Source organism: Protomyctophum bolini, assembly GCF_963924005.1.
Source record: "Protomyctophum bolini genome assembly, chromosome: 17".
NCBI classification, from domain to species: Eukaryota; Metazoa; Chordata; class Actinopteri; order Myctophiformes; family Myctophidae; genus Protomyctophum; species Protomyctophum bolini.
In genome coordinates this window covers 5222853-5246322 of record NC_137878.1, presented here as the reverse complement: position 1 = coordinate 5246322, position 23470 = coordinate 5222853, and the positions used below count along the sequence as shown (strand labels likewise).

The window sequence follows — 23470 nt, the reverse complement described above, 5'->3', positions numbered from 1 at the left end:
TTGGCTTCACTTTTTGGAACCAAGTAACCACGGTATACTGCTAATCAAATTACAACTACATACTCTGTATGTAGTTGTAATGTGATTTGTAATTTGTAAATCTGTGCCTGGTCTGCTGGGACCAGACTACACAGATGACCATATCTCTTACGTCATCACTTACTATTTACTATTACTATTTTTCATATAAAGGCAGAAGATAGTAGAAAAGATAAAGACACACGGTTATTTGATCTGGATTGCACAAAAAGTAAACTATCACAAACAGGAGGTTTACCAACAACACTCAGTATAGCAATTGGTGCACAAGTGATGTTGACTACTAATGTAATGGTATCTGATGGATTAGTCAACGTTATCAGATAACTTGTTGAGTATATTGACTTTGAGAAAAACGACACCTATGTTACAGTAATACTTGTTAAATTCCAAGACAAAGATGTTGGTCTTAATGCGAAGTCTAATAGTAAATATAAAAATTACCCAGAAGCAGTTCCAATATACAGACATGAAGCTATAATTTTCCATGGAGGCAGAAGAACAGGATCAACAAATAGGTTTCAATTCCCGTTGACATTAGCTTGGGGATTAACTATTCATAAGGTTCAAGGTTTAACTATACAAGAGATTGTCGTATCTATGAAGGGCTCACGTTTTAACCAGGGACAAGCCTATGTAGCATTCAGTCGAGTGAAAAGGATAAGAGATCTATATATACTTGATTTTAGTCCTAAAAAGATCAAAGTAGATAAGAATGTAGAAAGAGAAATGATACGATTACGACAATCACCTCTAGAAAATCCAAATATACGGAAGATAACTCAATTACCATTAAAACATTCATAAAAAATTGGATTGTTGAACATCAGAGGTTATCTAACACATTTACAAGATATAAACTCAGATTCCCAACTCGAAATGTTGGATCTAATAGCTTTTACTGAAACACACTTAAAGAAAAATAATAACATTACTTTTAAATTAAAAACAATGAACACCAATTACAAAACAATCAGGAATGACAGAGAATATGATATAGGTGGGGGAGTTATGTTTGCTATAAAAGAAGATATTGCCATTGAAATAATTCAAAAAGAAATCGAGATATTAGAAAAAGTAGAACACGTATGTATACATGTAAAAAATAAAGATCTATATATCATTCTTATGTACAGATCACCTAAAACAAACCGTACGGAATTAAACATATTTCTCAAGAAAATGGTAAAGTATCTATCATCTCCGACTTCCACAATTATGATAATAGGAGATTTCAATGAAGACCATTATACTGAAAAAGATATAAATATAAAGACCTTCATGTCAAGATTAGGCTTTAAACAATTAAATACAAATCCAACTACAGATTTCGGAAGTATTTTAGATCATGTATATTTCAACAAATTTGAAAGTATTATTACAGAAATTGAAGTTAGAGACACATATTACTCTGATCATGATTTAGTATTAATATCACTATAGTACAAAATGAAATACATTTAAAACAATTGACAATTTACAATAAGTAATAAAATAATTATACTGTATAATATATTTTAATTCAGTTTATATACCTTTTTTTCATCACATATCAATGATTCATTTTTCTGTAAAAAAGTAGTTAGGTAGCAAATAGTTACACGTAATGATTATACATTTCAAACGTTCCTTCACAGAGATACTGAGATGTGATACTTTCCAGCGGTCGAAAGTACTTGCGCGCTCTGCTTGCGCACTAGTAGGCCATTTATGGCCTACTAGTGTGCAACAAGCAAGTATGCACTCGGCAGAGTGCAGTTCTAGTTCTCATTATGTTGGGCATGGCGTTGAAACATAACAGAGAAGAAAAAAAGAAAAGAAACACAAAACAGACAAACTGAAAAACACAAAGAAAACAACACAAAATCAGGGTATTAAACTCTAGGCAACAAATGCAAAGATAGATCATTTGTTCAGTCATTGTCATTTTCATAGGTCAGCATTGGAATACGGTTGATTCAGAGAAACATTTAGTTTAGTTCATTCATTGCTTATTCACAGCCAATGAGAAACCAGGGATTACCCATGCGGCCACTGAGAAACCAAGGATCACACGGCCAATGAGAAAGCCGGGGATTTCTTCATGTATCTATGATGATGCAACGATGCAACGTTACATCTCCCAAAGTTCCGTACTGGTCTGTGTCAGTTCTCCATCGGATACAGGGGGGCCCAGCTATGGAACACCTATACAGTAATCTCATCAAATTCTACTTCATTAAAAAATGTAGGACCCACTTAATTGACCAGATCACTTAATTATATTTCTTTGTATCATCTATTCTTGTCTCTAATCATGTAAATAACCAAACATTCTGATCGTGTTCTTGTTGTGTTTTTGTTTTGTTGTTTTGGTCATGTTTTATAATATACTGCAATCATGTTTTCTGGATTTTCTACATCTCATGTACAATGTTTTTTGTATTTTTGTATAGAGGCCTCGTATAAGCCCCTTAGGATTTTTTGCCTCAGCCTAGCACTCTACCCTTCCAAGTTCTTATATTTATACGTTCACTGTGTTGTTTTTATACTGTGCTGAATAAATAAATACAAAATACAAAGAAATACAATACCACTCTCCACTTCTTCCCGTCCAGCTCCAACAGCGGGGGTCTTTTCTGCGGGGGGGCTTTGCCTCCGGGGGTGTTTTTGGCAGAGGAGGAGGAGGACGACGACGACGACTGTCGGCCCGTCTGGGAGCGCAGCAGGCCGGGGTTCTTATGGGTCTGCTGTTGCTCTGAGACATGTTTCAGACCTGGACGGGGACACATTTTAGGTGAAGAAATGCACTCCTCAATGTCAATCATCCGTTTTTAATGACAAAGATGAAGAATGCCCTACAGTAAATACAAACAATACAAAAATATATATAAATAAATAAGTAGGCTGATTCTCTCATATAAATGGATAAGTAGACTGTATTCCTTACAAAGGAGTGTAAACAAAATAAAGTAACAACAACTACAACAAAGTTTAATAAAAGCACAAAAGAAGATATTTACAATAGTAAAGTGAATAACTTCCAACCACCGTAACATGACGTCTGTATATGAACATGACACTGACATAAACAACAATGGCTGACTCTTAGCTCAGCCAAACCATAACCTAAATAAATACTGCCCCTTAGTGGACGGTGGAACACCCTTCAATATGGAAATGTTACACGGACACATTTTATATACAACTATGCACTCTGTCGAGGTGCTAACTTGCGCCTTGCACACATAAGGAAGCCATACATGGCCTACTTGTGCACAAGCAGAGCGCACAAGTACTGCTACTAAATAATGTCTGTTACAACTGCTGTTCTAAACCCTTTAGACCCGTTATTGACCTTAACCTTGAAACGTACCTTAGTTACGTCACCATCAACAGCCAATAAGCGACCACCATTCTTACCCACGTGCCTTGGTTACATAATCAAGAATGGTGGTCCTCCATTGGCCAACGGACAACACCGACATACACACACCTTAGAGTATATATATTAATAGAGACGGCACCCGAGTCCAAACTGCAATACCAAATTCGGCCACTATGTCCATTTCGCCTCAGGGTTTCCTCCGGGTGCCGTCTCTATTCGTATATACTCTAAGATGTAGGCAGCCGATACGCAGCCGATTACAGTACCTGCGCGCTCTGCTTGCCGCAAGTAACTGGAGCGGTGCCCCTGGCGCACACGCGTGAATCTATTTTGCGTCCGAGCATAGACTTGGTAACGCCCGCCTTCCTCTGATTGGCCTACCGACCCTGCCCGTCTTGACTGTCCTCCGAGACGCGAGGTTACTCCGTGGTGGGAAATGAATAAATAATACAAGAGAATGACAGCTTGGCACGCGCTAGAAGAGGCAAACGAATATTGTTTGCTTTGATCGAATAATTGATTGAACACATACGATGTAACCAGCTTAGTGGCCTTGTGGTTAGAGTGTCCGCCCTGAGACTGGGAGGTCGGGGTTCGATCCCCGGCCGGGTCATACCAAAGACTCTAAATAATGGGACCCAATGCCTCCCTGCTTGACACTCAGCATCAAGGGTTGTATTGGGGGTGGGAAGTGAGGACGCTGGCGTCGACTGTTCGCCGCTTCACCTCCCAATGTATGAATGAATGAACCATTGTAAAGCGCTTTGAGCACTTGGAAAAGCGCTATAAAAATGCAATTCATTACATTACTATGATTTGATTTGGGTTGTTCTAAATAAAGTGTTAGTGTTGATTCTCTAACACTGTTATACTAAAAATAATACTAAAGATGAAGGGAAAAGAGACCATTTTACAGTACAATAATGTTTCAAGTTTTTCACCATTACGCAATAATCAACACAAACACTTTATTTAGAACTCACCCAAATAAAAAACGGCGTTCAATTAATTATTCCATCAAAGCAAACGGCATGAAAAAATATTACTTTGCCTCTTCTGCAAAAATAAAAGTAACTAGAACTGCACTCTGCCGAGTGCATACTTGCTTGTTGCACACTAGTAGGCCATAAATGGCCTACTAGTGCGCAAGCAGAGCGCGCAAGTACTTTCGACCGCTGGAAACTATCACATCTCAGTATCTCTGTGAAGGAACGTTTGAAATGTATAATCATTACGTTACGTTACGTTGTAGTTGTAATTTGATTAGCAGTATACTGTGGTTACTTGGTTCCAAAAAGTGAAGCCAAGTTTTTTTCAACCGTAAGTCTGTGCCTGGTTTGCTGGGACCAGTTACAACATTACGTCATCGTTGAGAACTGGGACCAGAGTACATGGTGTGTATATGTATGACTAGCTCTCAGTGATGACGTAAGAGATATGGTCATCTGTGTAGTCTGGTCCCAGCAGACCAGGCACAGATTTACAAATTACAAATCACATTACAACTACATACAGAGTATGTAGTTGTAATTTGATTAGCAGTATACTGTGGTTACTTGGTTCCAAAAAGTGAAGCCAAGTTTTTTTCAACCGTAAGTCTGTGCCTGGTTTGCTGGGACCAGTTACAACATTACGTCATCGTTGAGAACTGGGACCAGAGTACATGGTGTGTATATGACGTAATGTTGTAACTTGTAACTAGTCCCAGCAAACCAGGCATACACTTACGGTGTATGACTAGCTCTCAGTGATGACGTAAGAGAAATGGTCATCTGTATAATCTGGTCCCACCAGATACCACATTACGTCATCTTTGAGAGCTGGGACCAGAGTACACGGTGTGTATACGTATGACTAGCTCTCAGTGATGACGTAAGAGATATGGTCATCTGTGTAGTCTGGTCCCAGCAGACTAGGCACAGATTTACAAATTACAAATCACATTACAACTACATACAGAGTATGTAGTTGTAATTTGATTAGCAGTATACTGTGGTTACTTGGTTCCAAAAAGTGAAGCCAAGTTTTTTTCAACCGTAGGTTTGTGCCTGGTTTGCTGGGACCAGTTACAACATTACGTCATCGTTGAGAACTGGGACCAGAGTACATGGTGTGTATATGACGTAATGTTGTAACTTGTAACTTGTAACTAGTCCCAGCAAACCAGGCACAGACTTACGGTTGAAGAAAACTTGGCTTCACTTCGAAGAGACCAAGCGAAATGATTACTTGCGCGCTCTGCTTGCGCAAGTAATTACAAATCACATTACAACTACATACAGAGTATGTAGTTGTAATTTGATTAGCAGTATACTGTGGTTACTTGGTTCCAAAAAGTGAAGCTAAGTTTTTTTCAACCGTAGGTTTGTGCCTGGTTTGCTGGGACCAGTTACAACATTACGTCATCGTTGTGAACTGGGACCAGAGTACATGGTGTGTATATGACGTAATGTTGTAACTTGTAACTTGTAACTAGTCCCAGCAAACCAGGCACAGACTGTATGTAGTTGTTCTAGTTACAACTAGAACTGCACTCTGCCGAGTGCATACTTGCTTGTTGCACACTAGTAGGCCATAAATGGCCTACTAGTGCGCAAGCAGAGCGCGCAAGTACTTTCGACCGCTGGAAAGTATCACATCTCAGTATCTCTGTGAAGGAACGTTTGAAATGTATAATCATTACGTGTAACTATTTGCTACCTAACTACTTTTTTACAGAAAAATGAATCATTGATATGTGATGAAAAAAAAAGGTATATAAACTGAATTAAAATATATTATACAGTATAATTATTTTATTACTTATTGTAAATTGTCAATTGTTTTAAATGTATTTCATTTTTGTAATTTATTTTTGTACTATAGTGATATTAATACTAAATCATGATCAGAGTAATATGTGTCTCTAACTTCAATTTCTGTAATAATACTTTCAAATTTGTTGAAATATACATGATCTAAAATACTTCCGAAATCTGTAGTTGGATTTGTATTTAATTGTTTAAAGCCTAATCTTGACATGAAGGTCTTTATATTTATATCTTTTTCAGTATAATGGTCTTCATTGAAATCTCCTATTATCATAATTGTGGAAGTCGGAGATGATAGATACTTTACCACTTTATCACATTACAACTACATACAGAGTATGTAGTTGTAATTTGATTAGCAGTATACTGTGGTTACTTGGTTCCAAAAAGTGAAGCCAAGTTTTTTTCAACCGTAGGTTTGTGCCTGGTTTGCTGGGACCAGTTACAACATTACGTCATCGTTGTGAACTGGGACCAGAGTACATGGTGTGTATATGACGTAATGTTGTAACTTGTAACTTGTAACTAGTCCCTGCAGCAAACCAGGCACAGACTGTATGTAGTTGTTCTAGTTACAACTACATACAGAGTATGTAGTTGTAATTTGATTAGCAGTATACTGTGGTTACTTGGTTCCAAAAAGTGAAGACAAGTTTTCTTCAACGGTAAATCTGTGCCTGGTTTGCTGGGACTAGTTACAATATTACGTCATCCTTGAGAGAGTACATGGTGTGTATATGACGTAATGTTGTAACTTGTAACTTGTAACTTGTAACATTACGTCATATACACACCATGTACTCTCTCAAGGATGACGTAATGTTGTAACTAGTCCCAGCAAACCAGGCACAGATTTACCGTTGAAGAAAACTTGTCTTCACTTCGAAGAGACCAAGCGAAACGATTACTTGCGCGCTCTGCTTGCGCAAGTAACTACATACAGAGTATGTAGTTGTAATTTGATTAGCAGTATACTGTGGTTACTTGGTTCCAAAAAGTGAAGCCAAGTTTTCTTCAACGGTAAATCTGTGCCTGGTTTGCTGGGACTAGTTACAACATTACGTCATCCTTGAGAGAGTACATGGTGTGTATATGACGTAATGTTGTAACTTGTAACTTGTAACTTGTAACATTACGTCATATACACACCATGTACTCTCTCAAGGATGACGTAATGTTGTAACTAGTCCCAGCAAACCAGGCACAGATTTACCGTTGAAGAAAACTTGGCTTCACTTCGAAGAGACCAAGCGAAACGATTACTTGCGCGCTCTGCTTGCGCAAGTAACAAGTTACAGTTCTCTTGTATCATACCATTCTATTAATTTATTTCCCACCATGGAGTAACCTCGCATCTGACTATCCAGCATAGCTATATTCACCTCGGAGGACAGTCAGTATGCCAATCAGAGGCAGGCGGGCGTTACCATGCCTATGATCGGACGCAAAATAGATCCACGCGTGCCCGTGGGGCCTCGACACTTGAGAGGGGCCAGGCTCAAACTGCCTGAGGCAATATGCATTGAGAGGGGCCAGGCTCAAATCTGCCTGGGGGCAAATATGCATTGAGAGGGGCCAGGCTCAAATCTGCCTGGGGGCAAATATGCATTGAGAGGGGCCAGGCTCAAAACTGCCTGGGGGTAAATATGCATTGAGAGGGGCCAGGCTCAAATCTGCCTGGGGGCAAATATGCATTGAGAGGGGCCAGGCTCAAATCTGCCTGGGGGTAAATATGCATTGAGAGGGGCCAGGCTCAAACCTGCTGGGCTACGTGAGGCTATAGTCGGACATCTGGAATATATGCCACGCCCACCCACCTTTAGTGATGTCCATGCCGCGGTTGAGCTGGGCGAACAGGGCGGAATGCGGCGGCGCTGGCGCGCTACCGCCCTCTCCTGGCCGGGAGGCGTCACCACCATCCTCCGCCGCGAACACCGGAGGCGGGCCGGGGGGAGGAGGAGGAGGGGGAGGGGGGGGAGGAGGAGGGGCGGGGCACGAAGGAGCGCTGGGGGTGTCGGCCTCGTCACACAGAGACTGGGGAGCAACGGGACCCTGAGAGGCGAGAGAGAGAGAGAGAGAGAGAGAGAGAGTGGTTCAGTAGAAACAGAGGATTTGGATTTAGTTTTAGTCATGTTTATTTTTTTGTTTCAGTCATATATTTTAGTCATCTGAAATGTTTTAGTGTTAGTCTAGTTTTAGTCGACTAAATATCGTATTTAAGATTTTGGTGGGCCTTGATGCAAAATTAGGCCTGATTCTTTTAGACTTGGTTACGTGCTGAAAATAGCAGATCTACAAGCTCTACAAACTTGTAGATCTGAAACCAAACATAACATGACTTTAAATGATGATGTATGATTTTTTTTCTCACATTATTGACGGAATTGTCAATATATTTAGTCTCGTTTTAGTCAAAGTTTTGCCATCAAAATGTAGCCTATACGTAAAGTACCAAGAGTAAAAGTATAATTGTGCAGTATCATTGTGTCACTCTGGATTAAGAGCGTCTGCTTACTCTGCTAAATGCAAAAAATTGTAAATTGAATCCAACAAAGCCAGGGTGCCAGGACAGATCCGGCCAGCAGAGGGAGTAATGGACAGCAGATGTGTCAGCTTGTTGCACACAGTCCCTCTGGGCACACTTTAGCGGACAGAATAAGCTGTGTTTTACGCCATTTCCGAGTTTTTAGACAGCTGGTGGATGGAAAAGAAGCGGCTGGCTGATTGCCAGAGGTGGAGCTTCCATTCCATCCACCTTCTTCTGTCCGCGGCTGTCCGCTAAAGTGTGCCCAGAGGGAGTAGAAATAAAGACAGAGGATTTGGATTTAGTCATGATGGTCTTTTGAGTCCAAATTTTATTTAGTTTCAGTCATCATTTTAGTAATCTGAAATGTTCTAGTGTTAGTCTAGTTTTAGTCGACTAAATATCGTAATAGTCTAGTGTACAAGCTTGTAGATCTGCTATTTTTCTAGCATGCTACCAAGCATAAAATAACTTTTTTTTAGGGCACAGCTGGTCGAAACAATATGATGTGAAACACTAAAGTCTTGGAAATGAGGGACTGTCCAATGCAAAGGGGGACCAGATATCCCCCTTTCTGTGGGACAGTCCCTCATTTCCAAGACCTTTCAGGTGTCCCACAAATTGAGACCCTGTCCCACATTGTGACTGACTGGCATGCAGTGTTCAAATTGAGACCCTGTCCCACATTGTGACTGACTGGCATGTAGTGTTCAAATTGAAACCCTGTCCCACATTGTGACTGACTGGCATGTAGTGTTCAAATTGAGACCCTGTCCCACATTGTGACTGACTGGCATGCAGTGTTCAAATTGAGACCCTGTCCCACATTGTGACTGACTGGCATGCAGTGTTCAAATTGAGACCCTGTCCCACATTGTGACTGACTGGCATGCAGTGTTCAAATTGAGACCCTGTCCCACATTGTGACTGACTGGCATGCAGTGTTCAAATTGAAACCCTGTCCCACATTGTGACTGACTGGCATGTAGTGTTCAAATTGAGACCCTGTCCCACATTGTGACTGACTTGCATCAGTGTTCAAATTGAGACCCTGTCTCACATTGTGACTGACTGGTGCATGCAGTGTTCAAATTGAGACCCTTTCCCACATTGCTTCTCGGACCGTGAACTTTGACTGTCCTTATTTTGATTTTGCACTTTAACAATCCCCTATAGGCTAGAGCACCAAGTTGGCCAATGACTAAAATTAGCATGATTTTAAAACAAAATGTGAGACGGCAGAGGAGTTTAATAACCAATTGATAGGCAATATTAGGCCTATGTTGGAATATTGACATCAAGGCATTTAATAGCAACTCAAGTAATAAGTGGCTGCAAACTCATGGCTCGCCAAGGCTTACTTACAACTACTTAAGTCCAAAAGGTGTGTAGGAGGATGCCAGGTCAACACATGAACCTGGCATCTGTCTAAATCAGGGGTTTTCAACATTTTTATACCAATAATAATGAGCGCTTTTCCAAGTGTTTTACAATGGTTCACTCATTGGGAGGTGAAGTGGCGAACCGTCCTCACTTCCCACATTCACACACCAACGGTGGCGAGCTCACACCGACCGACTCATCGGAGGCAGTGTAGGGTTCAGTGTCTTGCCCAAGGACACTTGGACAGGAGAAGCCGGGATTCGAACCGCCGACCCAGGGATCATTGGACGACCTGCTCTACCTCCTGAGCCACAGTCGCCCTTTAAGTACCAACAAGTACCACCACAGAAAATATCTGGCTCTCCAAGTACCACCATAATAACTGATTAATAGGAGCGTAGATGCCCCATCCTATTCAGCTATCAACACAGGACGACAATGTAATTCATTCTTTGAATTGTTTTGTTTCTTTGTTCCATTCCTGAGCCAATTTTGCTGCTGCTCTGACGAAACTCTGTCTAATCAGCACAACTGATGATATTTCTGATGTGATTAATCCGTGCTCAAATCTTCTATTAACGGCCAGGTGTGCTGTCTGTCGTGCCCATTTCAGCACGGCTGGAGAGCCTAATTCAACCAATTGCTATAAATATTTCATTCCACTTTTGTCTGTTTGATGAACTCACAACTGGCAGCACAGCTGCTAAATGCACACCCGCACATACACACACGCAGCCACGCGCGCAACCACGCGTGCAGCCACGCACGCACGCACGCATGTACACTCAGAGGTTGTGGCTTTACACACACACACACACACACACACACACACACACACACACACACCAGTTCAGCAACAGTGACGTGTATATGACATGTGTCTGGGGTCACGGGGTCAAGGGTACAGCTCTACACTTTAAAGCGGACACTGTAACAGCATCTGGAGTGCGTGTGTGTGTGTCCGTCTGTCTGTCTGTGTGTGTGTAAGTAACAGGTGGAACTCAGGGTGGACTTGAATGGAGTTTTTTCTTCAGATTAGCCCCCCCGCCCCCCCAAACAAAGGTCCTGTGTTAACGACACATGTACTCTGACGGTAACTTAACACCCCCCACCCCAAAAACAAAAAAACAACCACCCCACCAGTCAGCTGCTGTTCAGGGAGGGGTTCACACACGCATGCACGCACGCACGCACGCACGCACGCACACGCACACACGCACACACACGCACACGCACACACACACACACACACACACACACACACACACACACACACACACACACACACACACACACACACACACTCACACACCACACACACTTCAACACCATAACAGCAGGAGTGACAGCTGACACACAGACAGGTCACCGCAAGTTCTCAGGTTACCGCACATGTGGAGGTGAACACATGCACACACATGCGCGCGCCCCACAGTTGTTGGGCAGCTGCATCAATCTGTATGGTTTGGAACAAAGGCACTCACTCACTCACGCACGCACGTTCAGATCCTTCTTAATACGTTAAATGTACTAGGGGCGCCCGCTGGCCTATAGCGGTCCAGGCGCATGTCACATATAGGCTCTGCCCTGGCAGCGTGCCGCGTGTTCGAGTTCCGTTCATGCCGACCTTTGCTGCATGTCTCTCTCCTTCTCTCTCTCTATTACAATTTAGGCATTTAGCAGACGCTCTTAATCCAGAGCGATTTACAATAAGCAACAAAAAAAACTAAAAGCATAGCAATACATCACATACATAAAAAGTAGTTATCATGAAACATGCGTAAGCTAAGAACGTAACAGTGGAATATCTATATAATGAAACTATAAACTATACATACTATATATATATACTATACTATACATATGTACTGTGAGGTGCTATGACTACATAAAATGCAATTATAGTGCTGTCTACATGACATGGCTATAAGTCTGTATAAAATGCTATCTAAGTCTACATAAAGTGCTATCTAAGCCCAAGGGCTAGTGCTACGGGCCATGATGGATTCTGAAAAGGTGGGTTTTCAGACTACGGCGGCAGAGTGGGAGTGAATCTGCAGTTCTGAATGCAATGCATGGGAAGTGCATTCCATAGTTGAGATTGGTAGTGAGGCTGCAGTTCTGATTGCAATGGGAAGTGCATTCCATAGTTTTGGAGCCAGAAGGGAGAAGAGTGGAACGTGTGGAGCGTTAATGTGCCGGTGTTTTTAGTGAAGGTACTTCCAGCTCTCTCTCTCTCTCTCTAACCTTTGCTGCATGTCTCTCCCCTTCTCTTTCTCTCTCTCTCCGATCAATAGTATGTCGGAACTAAAGCCTGTACCCGCCCAACAACGATGATGGGTTATTGTATAACTAGTGATGTATGCTGAGTGTGTGTTTGCGTGTGTGTGCGTGCACTCACCGTAGTGCACCATTCCACTCCAGTAGTGTGTGTGAGTGTGTGTGTGTGTGCGTGTGCGTGTGCGTGTGCGTGTGCGTGTGCGTGCGCATGCGTGCGCGTGTACTCACCGTCCTGTACCACTCCACTCCAGTAGTGTGGTGCTGTTTGATGTAGACCTGCATCTCATTCCAGATGTTCAGGTAGGAACGAACCCAGTCCACGTGGCGTCTGTCCCTTTAAGAGACAGGGGGAGCAGTCAATTCATCATAATAGCTCAAATACAGGCTGACAACATGGAGGGCATACGTGGCCGGTTAAGACTCAGCTCAGACCAGCTTAGTGGCCATGCAGACAGTGGCCTTGTGGTTAGAGTGTCCGCCCTGAAACTGGGAGGTCTGGGGTTCGATTCCTGGCCGGGTCATATATGCCGGTCCTGAAATGCCAAAACCCTGAAGCCTGTATAGGCATTCTTGAGGAAAAGCTGTTTCTATATGATTTTGATGTGCTGAATCCATTTCTGCCATATGCTGAGTGATACGTGTCACCATTTAGTCAGAAATTGAGTAATTAGCATAATTAATCACTGACATTGGCTATAGGGCGTCGCAGTCCCCGCCCCCCTCGTGAGACCCGGAAAATAAATACCTGTTCATTTTCCTCGTAGACTTTTCAGAAAGTATTTATTTAAAGAAGTTTACGCCGTGGACAAAGCCAACTCTTGTCGTGACAAATCATGACAATAAACACAATGTTTTGGGCCAAACAAAGAATTAGAAAGTAGAAACGGCAGGTTACACTTATTTTGTTGTTTTTCTTCATGGTAATTATTTGTTTGGTCCAAAATATTGTGTTTGTTGTCATGATTTGTCACGACTCGAGTTGGCTTCCTACGACGCTTAAAAGGTCTTTAAATAAATACTTTATGAAATGTCTATGGGAGAAATGCATTGGGATTCATTTCCTGGGCCTGGCGTCGTCATGAAAGGGGGCAGGACAGTGACGCTCTATAACTCTGATAAATAATTGTTGCGAGTGACCGTTTTGTCAGAAATTGAGTAATTGGCATAATTACTAAAAAGATGATCTGCCGAGTGATACGAGTCACCGTTTTGTTTGAGTAATTAGCATAATTAATCACTAAAACGCTTGACAAAACAAATGACGGAACACAGTGAATCAGGCTGGGAACCAGGCTAGAGCCCTGGGGCTCTGGTGGAGATTCTTGCTGTCCAGAAAGTGTTCAATCAGGACAACTCAAGGATGGATGTAATATGTACATTATATATATTTATTATGGTTTGGCGATGTATTGGATCTGCTTTTTAGGTACTCAGATCAAGCGCATCAGTCCCGGCCATATAGGGACTCCGAATCCCCCGTACCTAAACAGTAGATCCAAAACGACAGGTGGTAGCTGGGGTGGAGGTGGGTGAGCAGCAGGTTTGTATACAGCAGCACGCTGATACAGCAGCAGCAAGAAAGGAAGCAGGCAGAGGAATGCAAACCTCCGGTTAAAGTAGCCGGTATAGAAGATGGAGTGAGTGTGAGATTGGCTGAGTGAATCATGTGAATGAGAGTGTGATGCTGAGGCGGACCCAATTAATGGCCGGCAGCGTTCTGCACTGAGGTTCCCTGACTGAACTTGCTCTGCGCATGTCTACGACAGGCACAAATGCTCATTTGTTCCAAGGAACTGGCACGCTCAGCCCAGTGCTCTGGTGGAGAGACTCCATCATCCACACATCCAGCTGTTGTGGTTCCAAAGAACTGGAACCCTCACTAGAGCCCTGGTGCTCTGGTGGAGACTCCAGCCACACATCCAGGGTGGTCAGTCCCTGCTTGGCACTCAGCATTAATGGGTTGGATTTGACCGGGCAGAGGTGCCCACACTTTTTAGACCTGAGAGCTACTTTCAAAATGACCAGCTCAACATGATCTATACCCGCCACCAAATTAATGTATACCATTGCCAAAAGATGTTTAAAAATGTACCTGAGGGCCGGGGCTTTGGAATAGTGGCTGTCTTTACATATTAGACAAACACACTTGAAATAGGAAATAGAGGGGGTACCGAGGGGGCATTGTATTGTTGTTAATTGTATATTTGTGTTGCGTATAACTTTGTATTGCTACTGAGGTCTGTGCGGAACACTCTTGAAAACAAAGCATTGTGGATTTAAGCTGACGAAAGTCACCTTCATTCAAGTGGCAATGCCAACAATTATATATATTTTTTCAGCGGCATGTCATGTGATCTACCTGCACTCCCTTTGTGATCTGCTGGAATATCGCCATCTACCTTTTGGGCTGGTAATCCAGTCTGGCAGTGTGCCGCGGGTTCGACTCCCGATCCCGACGGCCTTTACTGCATGTCACCCCCCCCCCATCTCTCTCCCCATTTCCTGTCAGCCTACTGTCTGTCCCTCCATATAAAATAAAGGCAAAAGCCACAAAAAACCCTTTAAAACAGTACGATATTTACTTACGTGTCCTTGTACTCCTTCAGCACTCTGTTGGTGTAGAACGTAGCCGCGTCGTTCATCTCCTTCACATACGGGCCTGGTCTCTGACACTGAGAGGGGGGGGGGGGGGGGGGGGGAGAGTCTCATTCATATGTCTACTGTACATGACCTCAGCGTGACCAATTTCTCAATTTAGTCAATTACTGCGTGTGTGCGTGAGTGAGTGTGCGCGTGCGTGCGTGCGTCGTAGCCTACTGTAGTTGGGAGAGTCCATAGTTGGCAAAACACTGATTTTGTCAATTTTAACCTCTCCGCCAGACAGATTGGATTAGAAGTGTTTATGACCGACGAGAGGGAGATTAATTTGACTGATGCTGGTGGGGTCAGTACAGTACAGACACCATGATACACACAGTACACATTTGACTGACACCGGGGTCAGTAGCCTATATATACAGCACAGACAACAACAATCACATGGATAGTTTCTGACTGGTTACCTGAGTGATTATGTCCACTTTAGTTTTGTTTCACAAGTCAATGTAATGGGTATGATTTTGATGTAAAAATGTTCCTCTCTTTTTGAGGGGCGCTAATATTCACCTATTAGTGTAGATGTTCATCTTACACAAACATCATAGGGATCCATTTTCGTCACCGCTAAGCCCCTTATCCCTAAACGTCTTTGCCTTTTTTTTTTTTTTTTTACTATTTTGAAAAACATTTTTGAATAGTTCAACTAGCCAATCTACATTGACACGTTGTAGACTGGCCATTTTAACTATTCAAACGTTTTGCAAAATAGTAAAAGAAGAGAAGTTTAGGGATAAGCGGTTTGGCGGTGACGGAAATGGAGCCCTTTAAATTCCCGTTACAAAGTCAAGGAGGATTCTTCAGGAGGACAAAATGCGTCACCACGCAACTAAAGTAAACAAACAACAAGTCCAGTGTTTGAACATGAACCCGTGGCTCCCAGACTGTCCCAGTCAGGGTGACTGACACCGCAGGAAAATTACATCTTTAACCCATTTAGGCCTGACGTCGATTCTACAAATGCCTTCTAAAAATATGTATGTCGTTCTCAAACATTTTCATGTGAAGGACCCCCAAGATTACATGTAATTGGCCGCCGACCCCCGACCCCCATCTGAAAATGTGCTGTTCCAGGGACGCCCCCCCCCCCCCCCCCCCCCCCCCCAGAAGCAAAGATTTGAGTTAAAAACGATTTTTCGAAAATAGCAGACCTACAAGCTCGTAGCCGCGCCTATACCAGCTTGTAGGTCTGCTACTTTTCAATAGCTAAAGTGTACCAAAGGGGGTTCCCGCCCCCAAAATGGGACATCACGGACACACTCACTATACTAGTAGACCTAGCCAAGATGATCAAAGAGAGGGTAGGGATCCTTTTTTTTTTGTGATCAAGTTTTTATTTTATTTTTTGTTAAAAAATAATCACCCTCCCACCCCACAGGTTGAACAGCGAAACAGATACAAAATGACAATACATCAAAAATAATCATAATAGTAATAATAATAATAATAATAATAATAATAATAAATAAAGGTACTTTACCATTGGAAAAATCAAATAAAAAAAAAGAGAATGACAGTCATCGGAGACGTTGGCATGATTTCAATTTTTCTAGTGCTGTGGATAAGATGTCAAGTGTATTTTCTTGTGCCCCATTGGATCGAGCTATAGAGAGTTCCAGTATGTATAATAACTAGAATTTCGTGAGCGCTTCGCGCGCACTCATCCCAGAGCTACTTCGCCACGCACTATGGGAAGAAATAAATGGCGGGAGTTGACTCCACATGTAGTAACGGATGGGTTATTGGAAATGTCCCATTGTTTTGTCCTGAATATTTCCACAGCCTAATTACTAAAGGATTGTGACTGTGGGACACACATACAGTTTGACATACAATAGGCTACACGTGTGCACAGTGAATAAACAATGACCTATATGCCCAGAGTTCTTAAATTAACATAGTTGGATTTTAACAGAAAGACAATGCCAGAAATCAGTCAAAGTAAGTGACAGACTCAACAGTAGCACACAGCATGCAAGGCAGCGAAGCATGCATGCAAACATGTTTGTCCAGCTGAGATTTAGTGTCTCCATCTCTCTGTGGAAGAGGTTGCACATGACCTGTACGGCCACACTGAGGCGCTCCAACACAAACACAAAAACAACACCACGCTGTTTGTCCAGTTGACCCAAATCAACACCAATACCTAGCCTGTTTGTCCAAAACACACTATCTGCTCGCCACGTTTCTACTTCGCCACAACCTAATGTTAGTAACAAATGTAGGGGAGAGCCGCCAAGGTTGTAACGCTTCACGGTTGTAACATGGACGTTATCTCTTGATTGGTCAACGCCACCATGACGCCATCGCGTCAGTATGTGTACAGCAACGTACTCTACGTGCCCAGGAAGTTTGAAGTGTTTACCTTTGTCCTACGGGGAGTTATTGGCGAAAATTTAAATGCGTATAATTTTACACCTGGAGTATATGTGTGCTACATTTTTTTTCTTTGGTGTTGGTGAATAAAAATCCACATGGATGTCTTCATGCTTATGTTCTTCATTAGTTTGCATCGTGTTTAGACGGAATTCACGTTCATTCTGGTCTGTAAGCAACGGCAAAGAAAAGTTGCAAAAGCGGGTCATTTGTAACATGTGTTACAAATGGTCCGCTTCCATTCAATGCCATTATATGTAATATGTACATATTTGACATATTGGCCAATATTATATGTTCTAAAATTGTATTGTATTGTGTAGTGTATTCTAAAATTAGTTTAGGGTTGTATAACATTGTACAACTCAATCAATCAAACGTTTGTTTAATCAATGTATTGCCCCATTGTAAAAAAAGAAAAGCCCAAACTGGTACACCCGATACTATTAAATATTTGCCTTATGTTTGATACATTTTCTTATCACATCCATGGTATGAAAACAATGCTAAGGAGTTGCTTCAATGAAATATAATTGCTTTAAGCTGAAAACGATATGTTTAATGGTGTTTTTTAGCGTTGTTACATTTATCATGCATGCCGTTACAATTAATCCGATATGCGCAGCAAATGTAACACTGAAACAGCGTCCACGTTCGGTTTAATAACTCCCGACCTGTTTTATCAAAAAAATAACTTGAAGTGGTTTATGGTAGCTGACATGTGTAGGTCCGTTGCCTGAAAATATCACATGTGTAGCTAAACGGATCTCTGAGTAAAAAAATTAAACGTGCAAAATGTTACATCCTTGGCGGCTCTCCCCTATTAGTTTACTCACAGCACAGCACCGTCACTCCTGTCAGTGATTTCGTCCTAATAACTTGAAGTGGTTTATGGTAGCTGACATGTGTAGGTCCGTTGCCTGAAAATATTACATGTGTAGCTAAACGGATCTCTGAGTAAAAAAATGAAACGTGCAAAATATGTTCTAAATTTGTATTGTATTGTGTAGTGTATTCTAAAATTAGTTTAGGGTTGTATAACATGGTACAACTCAATCAATCAAACGTTTGTTTAATCAATGTATTGCCCCATTGGAAAAAAGAAATGGCCAAACTGGTACACCCGATACTATTTAATATTTCCCTTATGTTTGATACATTTTCTTGTCACATCCATGGTATGAAAACAATGCTAAGGAGTTGCTTCAATGAAATATAATTGCTTTAAGCTGAAAACGATATGTTTAATGGTGTTTTTTAGCGTTGTTACATTTATCATGCATGCCGTTACAATTAATCCGATATGCGCAGCAAATGTAACACTGAAACAGCGTCCACGTTCGGTTTAATAACTCCCGACCTGTTGTGTGTAAGTCGCGTGGTTCAAAGGCTGTGTGTTTCTGTTGTAAGCAACTCATGTTAGGTCTGCGCACACTGTACGTTGCTATGGCAAGTGGCAGCCTGTCATCAAATGCTGCTAACGTTAGCATGTGTGCTATCAGGCAAAAGCTGAGATAGATGTGAAACTACTACTGGGGAAAATGGCATACAAAACACAACACCTAAATTCGGAATGTTATTGTGACCTATTGAGCACAAACAGACCATCATGATTTGCTTGCTGGACCTATAATTAATTTATTTGAATTAAATGTCCACTCTCCCATCTGCGCACACTGTACGTTGCTATTGCAAGTGGCAGCCTGTCATCAAATGCTGCTAACGTTAGCATGTGTGCTATCAGGCAAAAGCTGAGATAGATATGAAACTACTACTGGGGGAAATGTCATACAAAACACAACACCTAATTTCGGAATGTTATTGTGACCTATTGAGCACAAACAGACCATCATGATTTGCTTGCTGGACCTATAATTAATTTATTTGCATTAAATGTCCACTCTCCCATCTAAATGAGAAGCAAGATGGCTGCGACAGATTGTGAGCTCCGAGCTCGACGGAGCCCAAGAGGAACAGAGCTGGTGACGTATGAGGCAGGGCAGGCAGGTTGCCAGGTTTGCGAATTGTAAGCGAGTTGTAGTGTATGTAAGTAGCGTGGTTTAAAGGGCTTGTTTGTGGGCTTGTTGGGCTTGTTTCTGTCCGTGTTGGGGCAGCAGTGATTCCGTGTTGCGTGTAGGAAAGCCTCGGGATGTGGGTGTTTGGGTGTTTGTCCCGAGAATGTGTGTATTAAACAAATGCATTGGCGGCGTGAGTGTGGAAGTGAGGCATTATTAGCGGCAATGCCAAGACTATTCTTTGTGGGCTGGTGCTGAGTTGTGTGGAACGACGCTTTTCGAGGAGATAGGCCAGGACCACTGCGAAGGCCTACGAAGGGTAAGTGTGTGACGTCACTGCCGTGTGAGTGTGTGTGGGTGTAGTGTGTAAGATGGTGTTGTGGGTGTTGCAATAGCGACGTAGCTGTTGTGGCTTTGGGTTTTTTTCTTCTGTATGGGTACCAGTTCTGTCTTGTAATAAAGGATAGAAAATATTAATTTTAAATTTCAGTTCGGACACACACACACCGAAAAGCCTGCAGTCCCATGCATTCCACACTCAAAGATATGTTACTACATAACCCATTCTGCTTGGGAACCCATTTTGGTGTTAGCATCATGTTATGCTTTAGCTTTTGAAAAATAGCAGATCTACAAGCTCATAGCGCGCCACCGAGTGGCGCGCTACGAGCTTGTAGGTCTGCTATTTTTTGAAAAATCGAAGAACGACTGACATTTTTTAGAATCTGATCTCAGGTCAGAATGGGTTCATCAGACCAGTGTGTGTCCAGTGGAAACCTCGTATGAATCTGATCTCAGGTCAGAATGGGTTAAGCCCGGTGGTGGAAAGTAACCAAGTACCGGTATACATTTACTTAAGTACTGTACTTAAAACCCTGTAACACCCAGCGTTGCAATAATGCAACATATTTCAATTAATTAATTAATACTTTTTTATGATCTTTTTTCACCTAAACGTCATCATTGATGTTCATTGCAATGCCATTGATGTCGGGGTATGTTATCATTATTATCAGTATAATCTGGGAATACATTTTCTTCACCAATGTGTTTGTAAAGGTGTCTACTAACATATCCCACATTGGTTTATATTCAACCACCCTAGGGGAATTGTTGACAGCTGCTGAAAGTTGGGGTACCATCAACAGCCAATTATATGGCAAAATGTTCTAAATTTCATTATGCTTTAAATAGCATGTGATTAGGGGGTTTTCATGGGGGGACAATCCTTGGGCTAAAAACGGCCATCGACACTTGCCCAAATGTGCCCAAATGTGCTGACCTCATCACATTTGTGATGACGGCTATGGCCTTTTTGAGCCCAAGGAGTGTTTTTCGTGCAAAACTAATGCACTGGAATGGATTCAGAATCATGAAAACACCCTAGTTTGACACATCACATGCTACTTAAAGCATAATGAAATTTAGAACATTCTGCCTATATATTGTTGTATGGCACCCCGACTTTCAGCAGCTGTCAACAATTCCCCTAGGGTGGTTGAATATAAACCAATGTGGGATATGTTAGTAGACACCTTTACAAACACATTGGTGAAGAGAATTCTTGTTAAGAAATGTATTCCCAGATTGTATTAATATCCCCCGACTATTGGTCATGATATTTGCATATAAATACCCCCCACAGAGGCTGAAATTCCCACAAATAAAAAATCTCTGGATTTTGAACATTTGACCTTTGACCTTTAACCCTGATGAAAGTAAGTAAAATAACTGTAATATATGTTTTTTTTGTGATCATTAGAACATGTTTTATTTATTATTGTGAAAGATATCCCCCAAATGTAAATTATTAATTTATTATTATTATTTTAATAATTATTATAAACTAGCCCTTATACCCGTTGTGAGATATTGCCCCCCCCCCCCTTGTGGCCGTGGGGGGTACTGCGCCCTAGGTGCGTTTTCACATTTTTAATTCACTAATAAATTCATTATTCATTTATAATTAGTTAAATTGGAAAAAGGGCATTTACAGTGACACACATTCATTCATTCAGACAGACAGACAGACAGACATTGGCTTAATTATAGTATGATATGATATGATATGATATGATATGATGTGCATAAAATTTGCACAAAAAAAATAAGTTGAAAAATAAGGTTGAAATCTCTTTTTTGCAAGTATAAATGAATCCAGGTTTTACAGGGTTAAAGTAGAACAATGCCCTCCTCGAGCCACGCGTTCCCGTCCCGCCCCCTCGATCCGGTCCAGAGCAGTGTTGTTTTTTTTTACAGCAAATTTGGATTTTAGTTTTAGTCCTAGTCTTTTGAATATTGTAGTTTTAGTCACATTTTAGTCGCCTGGAATGTTTTAGTGTTAGTATAGATTTGACTTAGTCGACTAAAATGTATTTTGGCGGGCCTTGATGCCGTCGTAATGGCTGATTTTACACTTTATGAAGAAAGCATATATAGGCTATATAGGCTATATTCAGCATGAATAAAAAAAATCTATAAGTCTAAAATTACTAATAGTGGATCTCTTGTCCACTAGTCCCTTCCTAGCATTTTAGTCTAGTTTTTATTTGTTGACCAAATTGTCAACATATTTAGTCTTAGTTCATGTAGTTTCCATTTAGTTTTCGTCAGTGAAAAAAGGTAAGGGAGGGCAGAATCCATTTGGACCGGCATGCACGTCGGCCGGAAGACACGTCGGCCGGCCGGTCAAAATGGATTCTGCCCTCCCTCAAAAAGTTATAGTCGACGAAAACAACACTGATCCAGTGACGCCAGGCTCCTCGAGGTCCCCCAAAAAGATCCAAGCTCAAAACCTGGGGGGACAGGGCCTTCTCTGTGGCTGCCCCCCACCATCTGGAAATATAGCAGAGACCCCCCTCCCTCCCTCCCTATACCTTCAAAGCCGGCCTGAAAACCCACCTGTTTAGACCAGCCTTTCCAAGTGGACTTGATTTTAACTTGTTACTTGTTACGGTTGTATTGCTTTATAATTGTTATCTTTATTTATTTTTCCTAAAAAAGTTGTCCTTTTCCTTTGTTCCCTCCACTGGCCCCCCCACACATGTAAAGGGTCTTTGAGTATACTTATGGAAAACACTATATAAATCCCAGATATTATTATTTCATTTATTATGATGTTTCTAATGTTTTAATATCATTACAATACTAAGTATTGGAGTGACAATATGTCAGGTGTGTGTGTGTGCATGTGCGTCGTCCGTGAGTGCGTGCGTGTGCGTGTGTGTGTATGCGTGCGTGTGTGTATGCGTGTGTGTGTGCGTGGGTGCGTGGGTGCGTGCGTGCACACGTGCTTCCGTGCGTGTGTGTGCGTGCTCCCTCACCACGGCGAGCCACCCCAGCGCCGGGATGCTCTCGCTGACAGCTGATAGGTGGTTGAAGAGGCCACTCCCACGGTGATGCTCCCGGAAACTCTGGATCTCCTGGATGTGGTCCGAGATGGGCTTCAGCAGGTCGTTAAGCTCCACCTATCAGGAGAGAGGACAGGTCGTTAAGCTCCACCTATCAGGAGAGAGGACAGGTCGTTAAGCTCCACCTATCAGGAGAGAGGACAGGTCGTTAAGCTCCACCTATCAGGAGAGAGGACAGGTCGTTAAGCTCCACCTATCAGGAGAGAGGACATGTTGTTAAGCTCACCCAAGACAAAGAAATGAAGAAAACTGGCTTTTGTCCAGGGCCAGATTAGCCATTGGGCCGGCGGGGCCGGGACCAACAGGGGCCCTTGACTCTCAAACTAAACATTGGACGTGATTGCTGTGCACAAGCCAACACAATATTCCTAACATTCACGGCGATAACACATAGCTCTTGGAAAATCCATCAATCTTCAACCGCTTAACCGGAGTCGGGTCGCGGGGGCAACAGCGCCATGCAGCAGAGTGCTCCAGACTTGAGAGCAACATTAGTGACTTCCTCCTGGGGGATTCCGAGACGTTCCAAGGCCAGCGAGTCAATGTGTTTCCTCCAACAGCGCCTCGATCTGCCCCGGGGGTCTCCTCCTAGTGGGACGTGCCTCGAGGAC

General features: G+C 42.2%; 1 protein-coding gene across 2 annotated transcripts in view; it reads right to left on the bottom strand.

Moving 5' to 3' along the window:
* Positions 1 to 23470, bottom strand: part of cap2 (cyclase associated actin cytoskeleton regulatory protein 2) — a 64599-nt gene that overhangs the window by 4936 nt on the left and 36193 nt on the right. For both annotated transcript variants that reach the window (XM_080787734.1, XM_080787733.1), the window contains 5 exons: positions 22773 to 22916; positions 14990 to 15075; positions 12632 to 12737; positions 8034 to 8268; positions 2613 to 2794 (listed from right to left, as the gene is read on the bottom strand). In XM_080787734.1, the coding sequence (XP_080643860.1) occupies positions 2613 to 2794; positions 8034 to 8268; positions 12632 to 12737; positions 14990 to 15075; positions 22773 to 22916 (753 nt within the window). The remainder of the gene's footprint in view (positions 1 to 2612; positions 2795 to 8033; positions 8269 to 12631; positions 12738 to 14989; positions 15076 to 22772; positions 22917 to 23470) is intronic.